The sequence below is a fragment of the Rhinoraja longicauda genome, chromosome 37 (genome assembly GCF_053455715.1).
Source record: "Rhinoraja longicauda isolate Sanriku21f chromosome 37, sRhiLon1.1, whole genome shotgun sequence".
Lineage (NCBI taxonomy): Eukaryota > Metazoa > Chordata > Chondrichthyes > Rajiformes > Arhynchobatidae > Rhinoraja > Rhinoraja longicauda.
Window position 1 is genome coordinate 9,287,089 of NC_135989.1, and position 19,204 is coordinate 9,306,292.

The following is a 19,204-nucleotide window of genomic DNA, read 5'->3' on the forward strand; positions in this document are numbered from 1 at the left end:
GACGTTTCGGGTCGAGACCCTTCTTCAGACTGATGTCGGGGGTGGGACAAAGGAAGGATATAGGTGGAGATAGGAAGATAGAGGGAGATCTGGGAAGGAGGAGGGGAAGGGAGGGACAGAGGAACTATCTAAAGTTGGAGAAGTCGATGTTCATACCACTGGGCTGCAAACTGGGCTGCAAACCTCATATTTCGCCTGGGCAGTTTGCAGCCCAGTGGTATGAACATCGACTTCTCCAACTTTAGATAGTTCCTCTGTCCCTCCCTTCCCCTCCTCCTTCCCAGATCTCCCTCTATCTTCCTGTCTCCACCTATATCCTTCCTTTGTCCCGCCCCCCTGACATCAGTCTGAAGAAGGGTCTCGACCCGAAACATCACCCATTCCTTCTCTCCCGAGATGCTGCATGGATAGGGGTGACATTTCAGGACGAAGTCCTTCTGTGGTCTGAAGAAGGGTCCTGACTCAAAACATCACCTATCCATGTTCTCCAGAGATGCTGCTTGGCCCGCGCGGTTGCTCCAATACTATTTGTCTCAAATGAAGACTGTCTTGGTTCAGTACTAAGAGAACTGAACAACACAAAGCGAAAGGGGCAGGGGAACTCTGAGTGAAAATATGTCATTTCATTACTCTATGATTTAATGCAAAATTAAATGCTTTGAAATTCATTAGATCAAAATGTGTGAAATAATAGCTGGCAGCATGTTATTCTGTACTGCTGAAATTCTATTCATTAACTTTAATGTCATAGGTTCCAGAGGCTGGATGTGCTGTCACTTGTACGTTTAGTGCAAGTGGTGGAGAGTACATTTTGCAGCTTAGTGTTCATGCAGACATATTGAACATGATGTGTCTCTCAGTGACCTTGCTTTGTTGCAGGATGTTGGCGTTTAAAGCCATCGGGCGAGTGTTTATTCTGGGTTGCAGCTGGATCATTGGCTTGTTCCACTTTGATGAGGATACGATAGTGCTGGCGTATTTGTTCACCATTGTCAACAGTTTCCAGGGCACCTTCATCTTCATCATCCTCTGTGTGTTAAATCCCAAGGTAGGGAGCAGAGATTTACATGACATTTTGGGAGAAAAAAACAGGCCACTCTACCCAACTGGTCTGTGCCAGTTTTTATCATGTTAACATGGAACAATGCAGCGCAGGAACATGTCATTCAGCTCACAATGTTTGTGCTGAACATGATGCGAAGTTAATCTAATCTCCTCTACCTGCATGTGATCCATACCTCTCCATTCCCTGCATATCCATATGCCTATATTAATGCCACTATCGTACCCGCCTCCATCACCACTCTGATCACAGTTTGCTTCTGGGAAATATCCTGGGACAGCATTTGCTTCCAATCCTTGAAATTACTTGTCATTATCCAACTTAAATAGTTTTTGCCTTATTTCCTTAATTAAGTTATGAAAGGGCCCTTGCATTGAACATTATGTGGAAACTAATATACTCTGCATCGAAATAAAATAATTGTTACTGGTTGGACGGAAGACATTTGGCCTTTGAGGCTCTGCTAGAATACCCATCCCAATAAACCCATTAATAAATTTTATGATTCACATCAGTTTTCTCTTTTCCAGAGAAAAGAAGCATTTGCTGATTCCCTTCTCAGTTCCCTCATTTATTGATTCCTTGTCCAATTCCCCTGTTCACTGGTCCTTCCTTGTAGCTGTCATTTACTCTAATAAAAAATGAACATGCTGGACACACCCAATGTCTGTGGAAAAAAAAGATTTAACATTTCAGTTCGAAGGGTCTTCAGCATTTAGTACATACTAGACAAAGTGGACCCATTGGGCCCAAACCTCTCCTGCGTTGGTGCAGCACCCTCTCCTCCCCCACTCCCCCCTCCTCTCTACCCCCAACCCCACCCCCCCCTTCCCTCCCCTCCTCCCTCACGTCCCCTCCCACCTTCCTCGCACTCCCTCCTTCCCCTCCCCGCCTCCCTCTCCCCACCCCCTTCCCCTCCCCTTCCCTTCCCCCCACTCCATCCCCCTCAACCCCCCTTATCCTCCCTCTCCCTCCCCCCTCCCTCCCTAGGAGATAGATTTAAACTTTAAAATGCGAATAGCTTTAAAAATATAACACCGATTTCAATGAAACTTCTTCCATTAGCACCAAAGGGACGAGGGTGAGTAAGGTGGGCCTAAAATTGTTGCGCTATCCTGTACCATTTTGGCTGTAGTTCAGGAACAAACAAACAAAACGAGAGTTTTAGTATATAGATGGCACTTTACAACATAGAGGAAAACAAATTAAAGGACACAAAGTGCAGGAGTAACTCAGCAGCTCAGGCAGTATCTCTGGAGAACATGGATAAGTAGCGTTTCGGGCCGAGACCCTTCTTCAGACTTGTTGAGTTATTCCAGTACTTTGTGCCTTTTTGTGTATTAGCCAACATCTGCAGTTCTTTGTTTTCACATTATCAGGATTAAGCTCCATCTGCCAATGACTTTGTATCTTCCATTAAGGTGACAACCCAGTGCAAGAAGTGGTTTTCTGTGATGTGTCAGAAGATAGTTTCGCCCAAGGATGCTGCCACAATAATACATCATCCAACCTCGATGGTGAGTGGCTTTAATTTGATCTCTGTTCAATATTCCACCAACACCAGAACAGTCACTGAACATTGATTGCTGAGTTGTTAGTAAAGCCGATGACTCTACCTTACCTTGACCAAGTCAAGTCAAGTCAAATTTATTTGTCACATACACATACTCGATGTGCAGTGAAATGAAAGTGGCAATGCCTGCGGGTTGTGCACAAAAATAATTACAGTTACAGCATATAAATAAAGTTAATAAGTTACTAAACATAGCACAAAAAGTGTCGACAAAAATTTAGTCTCTGGGGTTATCAAAGTTGACAGTCCTGATGGCCTGTGGGAAGAAGCTCCGTCTCATCCTCTCCGTTTTCACAGCGTGACAGCGGAGGCGTTTGCCTGACCGTAGCATCTGGAACAGTCCGTTACTGGGGTGGCAGGGGTCCCTCATGATCTTGCTTGCTCTGGATCTGCACCTCCTGATGTATAGGTCCTGCAGGGGGACGAGTGTAGTTCCCATGGTGCGTTCTGCCGAACGCACTACTCTCTGCAGGGCCATCCTGTCCTGGGCAGAGCTGTTCCCAAACCAGACTGTAATGTTGCCGGACAGGATGCTCTCTACAGCCCCAGAGTAGAAGCAATGAAGGATCCTCAGCGACACTCTGAATTTCCTCAGTTGTCTAAGGTGGTAAAGGCGCTGCTTAGCCTTACCCACCAGTGCGGCAATGTGCGTTGCCCACGTCAGATCCTCTGCGATGCGGACTCCCAAGTATTTGAAACTGCTCACCCTATCCACAATAGACCCATTTATCTCCAGTGGCGTGTACGTCCTTGGATGTTTAGCCCTGTAATGTCCAGCTTCCCAACAGCCATCAGGCTGTTGAACACTATGAATCCAACTCAACTCCGAACTGCCTTGGTTGCACTTGGAACTTTCTTGATTAGCGCGGTTGTCAGAGGTTATGGGGAGAAGGCAGGAGAATGGGGTTAGGAGGGAGGGATAGATCAGCCATGATTGAATGGCGGAGTAGACTTGATGGGCCAAATAGCCTAATTCTGCTCCTATCACTTATGACCTTACAATTTTGGGCTTTGTTTTCATAATATATATATTTTTTATTTATTGAACAATTTATTGTTTATTTTGGTAGCTACCGAGAGCTATGCAAGTAAAAATTTCATTGTTTTATTTCGGGACATATGACAATAAAATACTCTTGCCAACTGAAGGCATCAACGGTTGGAAATCGCCCAGGTGGAAATCTGTCTCCAGTGACTTTACTAAATAGGTAGCCTTGCGCCGATCACCTGTAATATTGATGTTGAGATGATACTGCCTTCTTTATTCTCCCAGCTGGATCAAAGTTTTGACCCCCTTGTTTCCTGTGTGTCAGTGTGGAAATACTAAACTATTAAATCATAGGAGACTTCACATCTGAGGCCAATCCTAGTCCCACCTTCCTGCAAGAAAATCCTAATTGACCTTTCTTCCTTTGCTTAGTTCAGAAGTTCTCAAGATAATTGTAGCGCTGTCTTTGGGATTTCTACCATGAATTTAGGGGCGGTGCAGTAGTAGAATTGCTGCCTTATAGCGCCAGAAATCTGTGTTTGAAACTGACTATGGGTGTTGTTTGTATGGAGTTTTCACGTTCTCCCCATGACCACGTTCTCCAGTTTCCTCCTACACTCCAGAGCCGTACAAGTTTGTAGGTTGACTGGCTTCTGTAAATTGTTAATTGTTCCTAGTGTGTAGGGTAGTGCCAGTGTACGGGCTGATTGCTGGTCGACGCCGACTCAATGGGCCAAAGGGCCTGTTTTCACATAGTATCTCTGTGGTCTAACGTCTAAATTGTACCACAGCTCACATCTTCCTCTCTCGTTCATATTTCTGTTTGAAGGATATGCCACACGTCTGTTGTTGTCTGAAGTTAATTTTTGTTTAGTTTAGAGTTACAGCATAGAAGCAGGCTCTTCAACCCACCCAGTTCACACTGGCCACTCTTCGTTCACATTAGTTCTACATTATCCCACTTTCTCATCCACTTCCTACACATTCGCAGCAATTTTACAGAGGCCATTTAACCTACAAATCTGCATGTCTTTGGGATGTGGGAGGAAACCTACGCAGTCACAGGGACAACATGCAAACTCTCTACAGAGAGCACCCGAGGTCTGGATGGAACCCGGGTCTCAGGCTTGTGAGGTAGCGGCTCTACCAGTTGTGCCACTGTGCCACCTTAGGTACTGAATGTCTTCATGAGAATTTATTTTCCTCTGCTATAGAGTGGCGATTAGTGATGGCATCCTTATCACAGCTTCAGTGACAGAGACCCAGCAGATGGTTTTCATCTTTGATGGTCGTCATCTTTGAGACAGCCATGAGAATGAACCTCACAAAGATACTTGCAACAAATCACCTTGACTATTTCAATCAAGAAGGACATGACTGTGTGCTATTGCTTAGAATTGGTCCACAGTTCTACAACACTTTGGCACAGTTTCTCCCAAATGCCAACTTCTGCTGCCCTGAAGCACAGCACAGCACGGGAGCACATACTCTCCGACAGGAATGGTGTCTGAACTCAGAAATAATTGTTTCTTCATCAAACCAAGATCCCGAGCTAATAACAGCTGTGGAAATGCCGCCATCACACCACAGTTTTTATGAAACATGGCAAGAGAAAGACACTCTCTGCATCCTGAAGGGAAACTAAGTGTAAGAGTGATTTTGCAGTTATTAGTTATTTTTGCTTATCTATCTATCTATTATTATATTACTAAAACTCTGTTTCCGTGTGTTTGTGTGTATGTGGACAGCTTAACTTTTGACGCTCGCGCAGCCAAAACGGTGCACCATAGCGCTACAATTTTTGGCTCCCCATCCCCCAGAGAATCCAGTACAAAATCCTCCTCATAACCTACAAAGCCCTCCATAACCTGGCCCCATCCTACCTGACCGACCTCCTCCACAGGCACACTCCCACCTGCACCCTCCGCTCTGCCGCTGCCAATCTCCTATCCCCCCACATCCGGACCAAACTCAGATCCTGGGGGGACAGGGCTTTCTCCATCGCTGCTCCCACCCTATGGAACTCACTACCCCAAACCGTTAGAGACTCCTCCACACTCACCACATTCAAAACATCGCTGAAGTCTCACCTGTTCAGTACTGCCTTCAACCACTGAAGGTCACCTCACCTTCTGTCTCCTTTCTCTGTTCGTTTACTTATTTACTTATTTACCTATTTATTCATTTCCCTATGTTCTCTAAATCTCTGTAAAGCGTCTTTGAGTATATGAAAAGCGCTATATAAATATAATGCATTATTATTATTATTATTATATATTAAAACTACTTTCATTCAAATTGAAGCTACATTTTTTAAAACAAGAGAGAATTTAAAGTTTAAAATTTTCATTTCTAGCCCATTTCCTGAAGGGTTTCAGCGTGTGACGTCACAATGGCACCCGTGCACCAATGAGAGATGAGCTCGCGCTCCCCGCCGGTGTTCAGCGTGTGACGTCACAATGCAATGCGACCCGCACGTCTTCAACAGATCAGCCCGCCCCCCCACCCCGGACTTTTCACTAATGCGCCCCCCCCCCCTCCCCGAACCTTTCACTAATGCGCTCCACCCCCCCCCCCCCCCCCCTCCCCGGACCTTTCACTAATGCGCTCCACCCCCCCCCCCCCCTCCCCGGACCTTTCACTAATGCGCTCCACCCCCCCCCCCCGGACCATTCACTAATGCGTTCCCCCCCCCCGGACCCTTCACTAATGCGTTCCCCTGCCGCCCCCCCACCCCCCCCCCCGGACCTTTCACTAATACGCTCCCCCGGACCTTCCACTAATGCGCTCCCCCGCCCCCCCCCCACCCCCCCCCCGGAGCACAGCCGCCCGTCCCGGCATGCCTCGCGCCTGCCACTCCTCAGATCGGGCCGCGCTGACCGCCGGGTGGTGTAGTCGCCTCTCCCGCTCCGTGAGGGGGGGGGGCACCCGCCCGACTGACGGCAGTGCTGACGGGGGATGGAGTGGGTGAAGGGGGGGAGGAGGAGGGGGGATGGACTGGGGGAGGGAGGAGGAGGGGTGGGAGGAGGAGGAGTGGGGGGAGGAGGAGGGGGGGAATTGAGTGGGTGAAGGGGGGGAGGAGGAGGAGGAGGGGGGGGAGGAGGAGGGGGGGAGCGCACTCCATTCCCACCTCAACCACCCTCCATTCCCACCTCAACCTCCCGTTAAAGCTCCCCCAAACCAAAACTCCATCCACACCCCCTCAACCCCACTTATCATCCCCCGCCACAACCCACCTCAACCCCCCTTATCCTCTCCTCACCCACTCCATCCCCCTCAGCCCCCTTATCCCCCCTCCCCCACCCTCCATTCACCCAATTTATCCCCCCGAGCCCCCTTTAAAACTCCCCCAAACCTCCACTGCATTGGTCTAAAACCCTCCCCTTACTCAGCTACTCCATTCCCACCTCAACCCCCCCTCACTCAGGCACTCCATTCCCACCACAACCCCCCCCCCCTTAAAACTGCCCCAAACCTCTCCTGCATTAACTGAAATTGTGTTTAGAATTTTTTTCAGAGCCCCCACTCACGCACTCCATTCCCCCCTCAATCCCCCTTAACTCCCCCAAACCTGTGCTGCATTAATTTAAATTGGCTTCAGGCTTTTTAAAGAGCCACACTCACCCACTCCATCCACACCCCCTCAACCCCACTTATCATCCCCCCCACAACCCACCTCAACCCCCTTATCCTCCCCTCAGCCCCCTTATCCCCTCTCCTCCATCCCCCATACGCCCAATTCATCCTCCCTGAACCCCCTTTAAAACTCCCCCAAACCTCGACTGCATTGGTCTAACATCCTCCCCTTAATCAGCCACCCCATCCCCTCACTCACGCACTCCATTCCCACCTCAACCCCCCCCCCCTTAAAACTCCCCCAAACCTTTCCTGCATTAACTGAAATTGTGTTTAGAATTTTTTTCAGAGCCCCACTCACGCACTCCATTCCCCCCTTAATCCCCCTTAAAACTCCCCCAAACCTGTGCTGCATTAACTTAAATTGGTTTCAGGTTTTTTTTTTAAGAGCCCCACTCACCCACTCCATCCACACCCCCTCAACTCCTTATCATCCCCCCCCACAACCCGCCCCCTTATCCTCTTCTCACGCACTCCATCCCCCAGCCCCATTATCCCCCCCTCTCTTCCACCCTCCATTCACCCAATTCACCCCCCTGAACCCCCTTTGAAACTCCCCCAAACCTCTACTGCATTGGTCTAACACTCAGCCACTCCATCCCCCCGCGTTCCCGGGTGGGGGCAGGGGAGGGGCAAGTGGGGGTGGTTAGGGGGGATGGAGTGGGTTAGTAGGGGGAGGAGGGGGGGATAAGGGTGGATTGAGTGGGGGGGTTGAGGGTGCTACAATACAAGAGAGGCTTTGGGTCCAGGCCTCACTCAATCATACCCTCTCCCCTTCCCTGTCCCCGCCTCTATGAGGAATGGGCCCAACGGGTCCACTTGGTCTAGTTAATATTATTACGTTGTATTCTGCTGTAGTTTGGACACTATAGAGTTAATGCATTGCTTACGTAGGGGCTGGGTGGAGCCAGTGTACGGGCAGTTGGGTACGTGCTGGCAGAGTGTGTGAGTCAAGGAGGTGCTGACAGAGGGTCAGCCAGATGCTCCGCAAAGATGAATACAAACCACAAAGTTATATCTGGCAATTCGTATCGATCGTATAGACTGCGGTAAGATATGGAATTTTACCTAGCAAATCAATAACCAGTCGATGACAAGAGAAATGCCAATATGTTTATTGCACCTTTAAATAAAGAAGACTAACTATTAAACGCCAAGGAGGATCTCTGTTATTATTTGTTTGAGTTATGCTTATCGCTGACCCGGTCTATGCGAGTGGCAGCTTGGGAGCTAATTGAGATAGACGAGAAGCTGGCCACTACATCGCGTAAAAATTCCTTCTTAGCTGAAGCGATCAGCTTGAATCCTCTTCTTCGGAAAGTTCAGAGAACTTGCCTTTGCAAGAGACGAAGTGTGAGGTCTTATCTGAACTGGAGTGATTCATCGTGAAATCTGCCTAAGCTGGAACGATTTATTGGAATTTACTCTGCGGAAAGTTCAGAAAGCTTGTCTTCGCAAGAGACGAAGGCTACGAGAGCTTACTGGCCAGTGAGAGATTTATTGCCAAAAGCTGAAGCATTATATCTGTCTCTAAGAGTTATTTGAAGAGAATTAGCTCTTGAAAAGTGACTGTGGGAAAAATCTGCAGAAATCGAAGTCTGCTTTAAATTGTTTTTTCTGTATGGGAAAACAAAGGCTGTTTTCGAATGATCAAGAGCTTGGAATGCGGACAGCGTAGCAACGACCTTGGGAGTCCCTGGTTACCAAGTCTTGTTGACATACCTAAGAGATAGTGGAAAAGAAAACATATCTGGCTTATGTTGACAAGATCAGAATGTCTGAAATTAAATCCGATGTTCAGTCACAAGGTGGCGATGGTGGAACATGGCCTAAAGTGACAAAAAGGGCCAGTAAGCTTACTCAGATTGGCAAGGACATGGCTTATGAAAACAATGAGAAGCTGTCAAAGGACCCAAACATTCTTTCCAGGTGAGACAGAGGTTCACCTGCACCTCCTCCAACCTCATCTATTGCATCCGCTGCTCTAGATGTCAACTCATCTATATCGGCGAAACCAAGCGCAGGCTCGGCGATCGCTTCGCTGAACACCTGCGCTCGGTCCGCATTAACGCCACTGATCTCCCGGTGGCCCAGCACTTCAACTCCCCCTCCCATTCCCAGTCTGACCTCTCTGTCATGGGCCTCCTCCAGTGCCATAGTGAGGCCCGCCGGAAATTGGAGGAGCAGCACCTCATATTTCGCCTGGGCAGTTTGCGGCCCGGTGGTATGAACGTTGACTTCTCCAACTTCAGATAGCTCCTCTGTCCCTCCCTTCCCCTCCTCCTTCCCAGATCTCCCTCTATCTTCCTGTCTCCACCTATATCCTTCCTTTGTCCCACCCCCGACATCAGTCTGAAGAAGGGTCTCGACCCGAAACGTCACCCATTCCTTCTCTCCCGAGATGCTGCCTGACCTGCTGAGTTACTCCAGCATTTTGTGAGTAAATATAAGATGGCTGTGAAGACTATGGAAAGCATCAAAGAGCTAATAAAATCAGGAAAGAAGGCAGAGGTGGAGCTCAATCTGGATCAACTTAACCACCTCAAGGAAGAAATCTACAGTATCCATTGAACATTGAGAGAGCTACAGTTAGCACCAGAAGATCAGGATAAGCAAGATAAATGGATACGGCAGGTGGACGAACATTTCGATGGATTTAACCAAGATGTTGGATGGCTAAGCAAAGAAGGTCATGAGGCCGCACCCTCCAATGTTGAGGGCGCCTTATGCAAGGGTGGCAATGACACAGACTCCATCAAACCTGGAGATAGTGCTTCAAATATTTCGTCCTCTGCGTTGAACATCAAATCTCGTGCATCTCCGACGCTTTCTGTGCGGAAGGAGGCTGAGGTGGAACTGGCTGTTCTTGCTGAACAAGTTGTGTTCATGGCACAGAAGCACGAGATTGAGAAGCTAGAAGGCCAAATGGAGGAAGAACAAAGGAAAGAAGAAGAAGCAGAATGGAAGAGAAAACAATTGCAAGAAGAAGAAGAACAGATGAGAAGACAATTAGATTACAAGAAGAGGAGTGATCAATTGAAAAGAGAGAAAGAACGATTGGAGTTGGAGTCTAAAATGGCAGCAGCCAAGACAAAACTCAGTGTACTTAGCGCTCCAAGACCAAGAAGCAGCTCGATAGTATCTGATAGGATGAGTTCTTATTCAGGAGGGGAGCTGCCCTAAGCCAGATGCCAGTTGGGCGGGAACCATCCGCGACTGAACCCTGGCATGAATGGGAGCCACAGGTTGTTCGACCAAAGCAAACAACCTGGAGACCATTGGTTAAAGTTAGTGGTACGGCACACTTTGCCCCACATCCTCTTCAAGGAAGGAAGACAGGATTTCATGAACCGAGGGATGAGCAGGGACATGCTCGCACTAAATCCCCGGAACGTCATGATGGAGACCAACGTTATTTATGTGAGCTATTACGGAAGCAAAATTTAGCAACCGAACTTCCGGCTAAACAAAATCTTTCTTCTACCCTACCGGCAACAGACATTCCTGTGTATGGTGGTGATCCCTTGCAATATCAACCTTTTATCAATGCATTTGAGAGAGGAGTAGAAAGGAAGACTGACGATGAAAGTGATCGTTATCATTTTCTGGAACAATATACAAGAGGACTAGCCAGAGAATTAGTTTGTAGCTGTCAACATTTGCATCCCGACCACAGCTATAAGGAGGCAAGAAGATTGCTTAAAGAACATTTTGGCCATGAGCAGAAGATTGCCGCTGCTTATATATCCAAAGCATTGGCCTGGCCAATCATCAAGCGAGGTGATATAAAGGCTTTACAAGCATTCTCATTATTCCTCAAAGGTTGTTGCAATGCAAGGCAGCAGCTTAAATACATGGATGAAATGAACGTTCATTCCAATCTGTTGATCATTCTTCAAAAGCTGCCTTACAAGCTCAGAGAAAGTTGGAGAGTTCGGTCATATGAAATTCAAAAAACCGAGAAACGTTCGCCTACATTTCCGGACTTGGAAAACTTCATAAAGGTACAAGTGGAGATACTGACGGATCCACTTTGGGGGAATATTGATGAGGCCAAAACACCAGCAGTTGCTAAAGGTCCTCCCTCCGGTAAGTCAAGAGAGAAGCCGAGGATGACCAAAAGCAGTTTTGCTACGGCTGCCGAACCCATGGAAGAACAGGCCCAAGGGAACCTGACAACTAAAGGAGAGAAAGCTGACTCACCTATCGGCAAGCAGCAAGATCCTTGTCTGTTCTGCAACATGAGGGGTCACACTCTGGAGAAGTGTCGGCAGATCAAAAAGAAGGAACTAAAGGAGAGAAGAGAATTTATACAAGAGAATAGAATTTGTTTTGGATGTTTGAAAGAAGGTCATATGAGCAGAAATTGCAAGAATCGTTTGACTTGTGCTGTATGTAAAGGAGAGCATCCTGAGATACTTCATTTTGAACAGAAGGACAAAGAAGGGAAACCTGAACATCCAACCAAGGAAAAGGCGAGCCAGAGTGATGCCACTCCGATGTGTGGACATATCGGGGCCGGTTAAGAAACTTGCATCTTCTCGATCGTACCAGTGCAAGTGAAGAGCTACAATGGGAGCACGGTGTTGCAAACGTACGCTTTCTTGGATGGTGGAAGTTCAGTTACTTTCTGCACCGAAAGCTGAAGGCTGAAGGTCTCAGGACAAAGGAAGAAGTTTACCCTGCATACCATGAATCAAGAAAAGTCTATAACCAGTTGTGTTATTTCTGGTTTGGAAATATCTGGTCTGGACAGCAGTGATTTTGTTCAACTGCCAGACATGCTTACCAGTAAGACCATTCCTGTTTCACGGTTAAGCATTCCTAGACAAGAAGACCTGGAGCAATGGTCTTATTTGAAGAATATCAAGATAACTGAAATAGACTCTGGTATTGACTTACTCATCGGAACTAATGCTTCCAAGGTATTGGAACCTTGGGAAGTGGTCCACAGCAAAGAGGATGGACCATTCGCCATGAAAACCTTGTTGGGATGGGTTATTTGTGGTCTAAATAGAGAGGACCATGACAGCAGCGTTGGAAAAGGCTTTCCTACAGCGGTTGTTAATCGAATATCCGTTATTAATCTGGAAGAACTTCAGGTCAAACAATACAAACATGTCTTCAATGAAGAATCCAGCAAGGTCAAGGAAGAAATGTCGAGAGAAGAGGTAAAGTTCATGGATATTATGAATCGTTCGGCAAGGATGACAGATGGACATTATTGTCCGGACTACAACGCGGGCAGGCAGGGCCAGGGCCAGGACGACCCTGCCTCCCGGTGGCAGCACGGCTGGGTTGGAGGCGACTGGAGGCCGGGTCTCCTGGGACAGAAGCCTCGCCGGCGCCCCGGGGAGACTGGAGCCTGGGGCCTGTACCCGGGTCTGAGGAGCAGCAGCAGCCGGCAGACGGCGCTCCCCGCCCGTGGCGCTGTGGACTACCGCCCGGAGAGAACCGCCCCGGTCTCGACCGTCCCCCCAAGCTGTGGGATCAGCCGCAGGACTACCCCCACCCCCATGGAAGCGGAAGTGGCGGAGCCTAACGGCTGCGGCTCGCTAGCAGTCTGTTCGTCTTTTTTCCTTTTTTTTTTGTTGTGTGTCGGTGTTGGGATTGTTTTTGTTTTTTTTTGGTTGTGTATGTGTGGGGGGTGGTGGTGTGGGTGGGGGGGGGTGGCGGGGGGGTGGGGGAAACCTTTCTCTTTTAGGTCTCTTCCTCACGGCGCGGGGTGCGGCTCGGCCGCGGGGCCTAACATCGCCCGGTGCGGCTCGGCCGCGGGACTTTTCATCGCCCGGTGCGGCTCGGCCGCGGGACTTTACATCGCTGGTGCGGCTCGGCCGCTGGACTTAACAGTGCCCGGTGCGGCTCGGCCGCGGGACTTAACATCGCCCGGTGCGGCTCGGCCGCGGGGCTTTACATCGCTGGTGCGGGCTCGGCCGCTGGACTTAACATCGCCCGGTGCGGCTCGGCCGTGGGACTTAGCTGCGCAAGGCTCGGTCGCGGGGCCTTCCACCGCCCGGCTCAGCCGCGAGACGTTTCAGCGCCCGGTGCGACTCGGCCGCGGGGACTTCCATCCCCTTGCGGGGACTGTGCGGGTCGGTCGGGGACGAGCTGTCTGTCCGTGGGCGTGGGGAAGAGAGTGGAAGTTTTGTTGCCTCCATCACAGTGAGGGGGTGTTTGGAGTCACTGTGATGGACGTTTGTGTTGGGGTCATGTGTCTTGTGATCTTTTTTGTGTGACTGCTATGTAGTTTCGTTCGGTACCTTGGTACCGAATGACAAATAAAGCTCTGTTGAACTGTTGAACGATGTCTCCACTGCCTTGTGTGCATGCCACAAGTGCAGTCGGCAAGTCGTTGGTTCCAGCGGCTTTAGGTCTTGTCTACCTAGCACGTGAAGCCTGGGTTCGGCGGATTGCGCGGAGGAAACTACCAGAAGGTTCAACGGGCAGAAAGACGATCCCAGCAAAGCGCCGTGGAGCGCAAACAGGGCAGAGTGAGACACTTAGGACACTTCTGACCTGTCCCCAGCCGAACCGACGATGTCTTGCTGCTGGAACTGTAAGGGGTTTCTGCGCCGAGCTTTCGCCCGACCTAAGGTCCCCGTGCCTTGCTCTGATCCCTTGACCAGGCCGTGCACACTGGTTCCCCGTGAGTGGTGCGACCCACTCACCCCTTACGGTTCTAGACACTGGGCTTAGATGCAGGAGCTCTTATAGTGCAGAAAAAATTCAACCAGACCAGATTTTAAAACCAGGGTTTAAATGAAAAAGGCTTTTATTCAGCACTTGGGACTATTGTCCATGAATACTTATACAGTTCTATAATACATGTCTATGAAACACATACCGAATCACACGAATACTTATAACTATGAATCATAAAACACACACAGTTCTATAAGACATATACACGAATACCTTTTACTTATGAATTCTTAAACACAGTTCTGCAAGACACATACACGACTGTAAGATGGGGAACGCACAACGCATCGCAACCTTGACCAACACATATTTTAGTACACACCCAACGTTTATTCACAACCACCCTCCCCTCTACACTAAACTATGTCCAGGATATGTAGGATTTGGAATGCATGCTCACCATGGGGCTATTACTGGGGTTACTGGCTGTTCGTTTGGCAGTATTTCTCCTCGAGTTGCGTGCCTGTTCCTCTCTCTTGCATCCGTTTTCTTGCCTGCTTGCGTTCCTTGCAGGTTTTCTTCTTGCCTCTTGACTTAACTTTTTCACCCAAAAGTAGTGGCCAGTTATACTGTTTCTGACCCGTCCTATCTCCCGCCAGATCTTGGAATCTCTTTGTTCAAAAAGATATGTATGAGGTTTTCTTCTGATCTGCGCTTATGATCGGGGATACCGGGGATGGCCAGACGGTGTTAATTGGGATTTCGTTGTGAGGTGATGGGTGTTAACTGGTTTCCCATCACCTACCAGGTAGTTTTCTATGGGCTATTGTGCCCCCTCACTGAGATGAACTGTTTAGGTCGGCTTGGGGCATTGTGAGTATGTTGATGTCAGCGCCCCAGTGTCTGGACTCCGACCTGGTTTCGTAGGTTTCTGCATGGCCAATACCCATCCTTTGTTCTGGCCGTAGCTTTGCAGAAACCTAGAGACTGGGTTGTAAGGTTTTTACTTTTGTGGCTGGTCACGAGGTCCTGCGGCCATTTTAGGACCCACAGATTGTGACATCCTTTGTTAATCTGACCGCAGCCTTTCTCCGCTATCAGCCCCAGTCTCTCGTTTAAAATGTCCAAACTGCAGCTCTTTGGTATTGTGTTGCTTTCAGAATGAGGGAAAACTTCTCAAATCTTACAGAACCCTGATAGGCCAGGACGAGAGAGTGAGGCCAACGATCTGCGCAACTCCCCCTCACTTAAATCCAAGTCAAGCGCAAGTCATGACTTCAACCTCGGCCAGCATACCGCGGCTGGCGGCGATCCCAATCAGCGGCTGAAATAATAAGACAAAGTGAAGTCATGGTCGTCTTCGAACCCCCCGAAGGACGAACAACAACATTGTCGGACTTACCTTTCAAGCAGGAGAATACCAGCATGTCTAACAATCGGTGCATTGCAGAGCAGCGTATCCAGAGCTTGAAACGCAAGTTTAATAAGGATGAAAAGTTTTGCAGTGAATACACATCTTTCCTCAAGGAAATGGTCAATAGTGATTATGCTGAAAGGGTACCAATGGACCAGCTGAACCGTAATGATGGGAAACTCTGGTACATCACTCATCACGGGGTGTATCACTCGAAGAAAGGAACCATAAGAGTGGTCTTTGACTGTGCGGCAGTCTTTAAAGGGACATCACTTAACTGCCAGCTGCTACAAGGTCCAGACCTAACTAACTCACTCATTGGAGTTCGCATCAGATTCAGGCAAGAGCCGGTTGCTTTGATGGCGGATATCAAAGCAATGTTTCATCAGGTCAAGGTATCGGAAAAAGCATGTTGACTATCTGCGATTTCTATGGTGGCCTGATGGTGATGTGCAAGACCTTGTGGAATACTGCATGAAGGTACATCTTTTCGGAGCCGTGTCGTCACCAAGCACACTTTTCGGAAGAGGTGGTAGACACGGTGAAGAACAACTTCTATGTGGATGACTGTTTGAAGTCCATGCCTTCGGAACTAGAAACAGTCCGGATGGTAAAAAACCTGACTGACATCTGCCAAATGGGAGGATTTACGCTATTGAAGTGGATTAGTAATAGCCGTGCTGTATTGGCATCCATCCCTCAAGCAAGTAGGGCTAAAGAGATCAAGGAGTTGGACTTGGATCAGGACAATCTGCCGATGGAGAGAGCACTAGGATTGTACTGATGCGTGGAAACCGATGGGTTCAAGTTCAAAATTGCTGTACAAGAACGACCATACAACATACAACATCCTGTCAGTAGTTGGCTCTATTTACGATCCTCTAGGATTTCTGCCACCATTTACTCTGCCTGCTAAGTTGATTATGCAGGAACTCTGCAAGGAGAAGCTTGGTTGGGATGGCGATATACCCCAAACTTTCCATCAGAAGTGGACAGGATGGCTGACGGATCGTGACAAGATTGCAGAGTTTGAGGTGGACCGGTGCATGAAGCCTACTGACTTTGGTCAAATCAGAAATGTACAGCTACACCACTTCTCAGACGCAAGTGAAAGTGGTTATGGCACTGTTTCATATCTGAGACTGGAAAATCACAGTAAGAAAGTGCATGTTGCATTTGTAATGGGTAAGGCCAGAGTGGCACCATTGAAACAAATGACGATTCCCAGAATGGAACTTACAGCTGCAGTCTTAACTGTTAAAGTCAATGTAATGCTGAAAAAAGAATTACAACTTCAGCTAGACAAATCAGTTTTCTGGACTGATAGCACAACAGTGCTTAAATACATCAACAACGAAAACAAACGCTTTCAGACGTTTGTTGCTAACAGAATCACTGTCATGAGGGATGTTACTGACGTATCGTAATGGAGAAATGTTAGTACGAAAGAAAATCCCGCAGATGAAGCCGGAGGACTAACGACAGACCGCTTCTTGAACTGGAAAAGAAGGAGGCTGAAAACTCCTGGCTGATGGGCAAAATATTGGAGACCATACCGGACGCACGTGGGCACATGCACCGTTTGGCTGCAGACCAAGAACAATATCTTGGAAAGACCGATAACCAAGATATATCTGCTACTGGAACTGATACTTGACTTAATATGGATTGATGATTTTGTTGATTAACTACTGTAATAGATCAGATGCCAATGTATAGTGCATGCTTTGATTATGTATGGAGTTTTGGCTCCTCCTTTTTTTTTTGTATTAGTAATTGTTGCGCTATACACTTATAACAATTAGGGGCCGGTGTGTAGGAGCCATTTTGCAGTTATTAGTTATTTTTGCTTGTTAATATTATTACCTTGTATTCTGCTGTAGTTTGGACACTATAACAGGTATAACAGGTATATAACAGAGCTTTATTTGTCGTTCGGTACCGAAGTACCGAACGAAACTACATAGCAGTCATAGAAAAAAAAAAAGAACACAAGACACATAACCCCAACACAAACGTCCATCACAGTGACTCCAAACACCCCCTCACTGTGATGGAGGCAACAAAACTTCCCCTCTCTTCCCCACGCCCACGGACAGACAGCTATAGAGTTATTGCAATGCTTATGTAGGGGCTGGGTGGAGCCAGAGTACGGGCAGTTGGGTACGTGCTGGCGGAGTGTGTGAGCTGGGAGGTGCTGACAGAGGGTCAGCCAGATGCTCCGCCAAAAGATTTATTAGCAAAGATTAATACAAACCACAAAGTTATATCTGGCAATTCGTATCGGTCGCATAGACTGTGGTAAGATATGGAATTTTACCTAGCAAATCAATAACCAGTCAATGACAAGAGAAATGCCATATAATATAAGAAAATAACTGCAGATGCTGGTACAAATCGAAGGTATTTATTCACAAAATGCTGGAGTAACTCAGCAGGTCAGGCAGCATCTCGGGAGAGAAGGAATGGGTGACATTTCGGGTCGAGACCCTTCTTCAGACAAGAGAAATGCCAATATGTTTATTGCACCTTCAAATAAAGAAGACTAACTATTAAACGCCAAGGAGGATCTCTGTTATTATTTGTTTGAGTTATGCTTATCGCTGACCCGGTCTATGCAAGTGGCAGCTTGGGAGCTAATTGAGATAGACGAGAAGCTGGCCGCTACACTAAGATCTGGGTAACAAAAGCTAAACATGACCAAACATCCAATTCTGAGAATGGATTTTAATAAAACTGCTCCTTGTAATCCATTTCTTGAACTGTGATAGATATTTTTTGTTGTTTATTTGCACTGTTGAATATAACAGGTTTCACACAGGCACTCCAGCATTCCTCTTTCTCAGAATGCTCTAACAACAGTTGTAAATCATGCAACCCCAACAGACACATACCCGGGCTCACGTTTTCTTCAAAACCAACCACCATGGCAGCTAAACAAATGTCCCATTACCTTTTGACCTCATTCTCCCTTTCTACGATTTTATTCTTTTACAATTTCATTATTTTACGGCGTCAATATGTAGAGAACCTGGGCTCAGTTTATCAGCCCTTTACATCTTCCAAGAAGGTCACTCCCTCTTCTCCCCTCTCCTATCGGGCAGGAGGTACAGAAGCTTGAAAACTCAAACCTCCAGATTCAGGTATAGTTTCTTCCCAGCTGTTATCAGGCAAATGAACAGGCCTCTCTTCTACTAGAGCATGGTCCTGACCTCCCATCTACCTCATTAGAGATCTTTGAACTATCTTTAATTGGACTTCAATGTTATATATTGCACTGTTGTACTCTTTATTTATGCACTGTGGACACTTGTGTTCATGTCTAGTTTCTTTGACTGGACAGCCACAAACAAAAGCTTTTCACTGTACCTCGATGATAATAAACTAAAACTAAGCCATGACTTAGGACAAAGATGATGAGGAATTTATTTTGTCAGTTGGTGGTGAATCTGTGGAATTATTTGCCATAGACGGCTGTGGAGGCCGTCAATGGATATTTTTAAGGCTGAGATTGACAGATTTGTTGATTTGTACGGGTGTTAAGGGTTATGGGGAGAAGGCAGGAGAATGGGGTTGAGAGGGAAAGATAGATCAGCCATGATTGAATGGTGGCATAGACTTGATGGGCCGAATGGCCTAATTCTTTTCCTAGAACTTATGACTTTTTATCCAGCTCTTAAAATTGAGCATATATTATTTCTGATTCCTAAAGTAGAGGGGTCTCAGAGGGACAACTGAACTCAACCAATGCTGGAGTAACTCAGCGGGTCAGGCAGCATCCCTGGAGGGAAGGAATGGGTGACGTTTCTGGTCGAGACCCTTCATGTGTCGTTCGCCAGGTTTGGAGACGGAGCCAATCAACTTTGGAGGCGGGCTTTCCCAGTGCTT

The 19,204-nt window shown here is 47.7% G+C and overlaps 1 protein-coding gene across 1 annotated transcript in view; it reads left to right on the forward strand.

Moving 5' to 3' along the window:
• The window catches only part of LOC144610706 (adhesion G protein-coupled receptor E3-like), a 36,571-nt gene extending 31,610 nt beyond the window's left edge, over positions 1 to 4,961 (forward strand). Inside the window, exons 17-19 of the mRNA XM_078429607.1 lie at positions 880 to 1,048; positions 2,485 to 2,580; positions 4,839 to 4,961. Coding sequence (XP_078285733.1) covers positions 880 to 1,048; positions 2,485 to 2,580; positions 4,839 to 4,850 — 277 coding nt within the window. The 3' untranslated portion in view covers positions 4,851 to 4,961. The remainder of the gene's footprint in view (positions 1 to 879; positions 1,049 to 2,484; positions 2,581 to 4,838) is intronic.
• Positions 4,962 to 19,204: the final 14,243 nt, after the last annotated feature.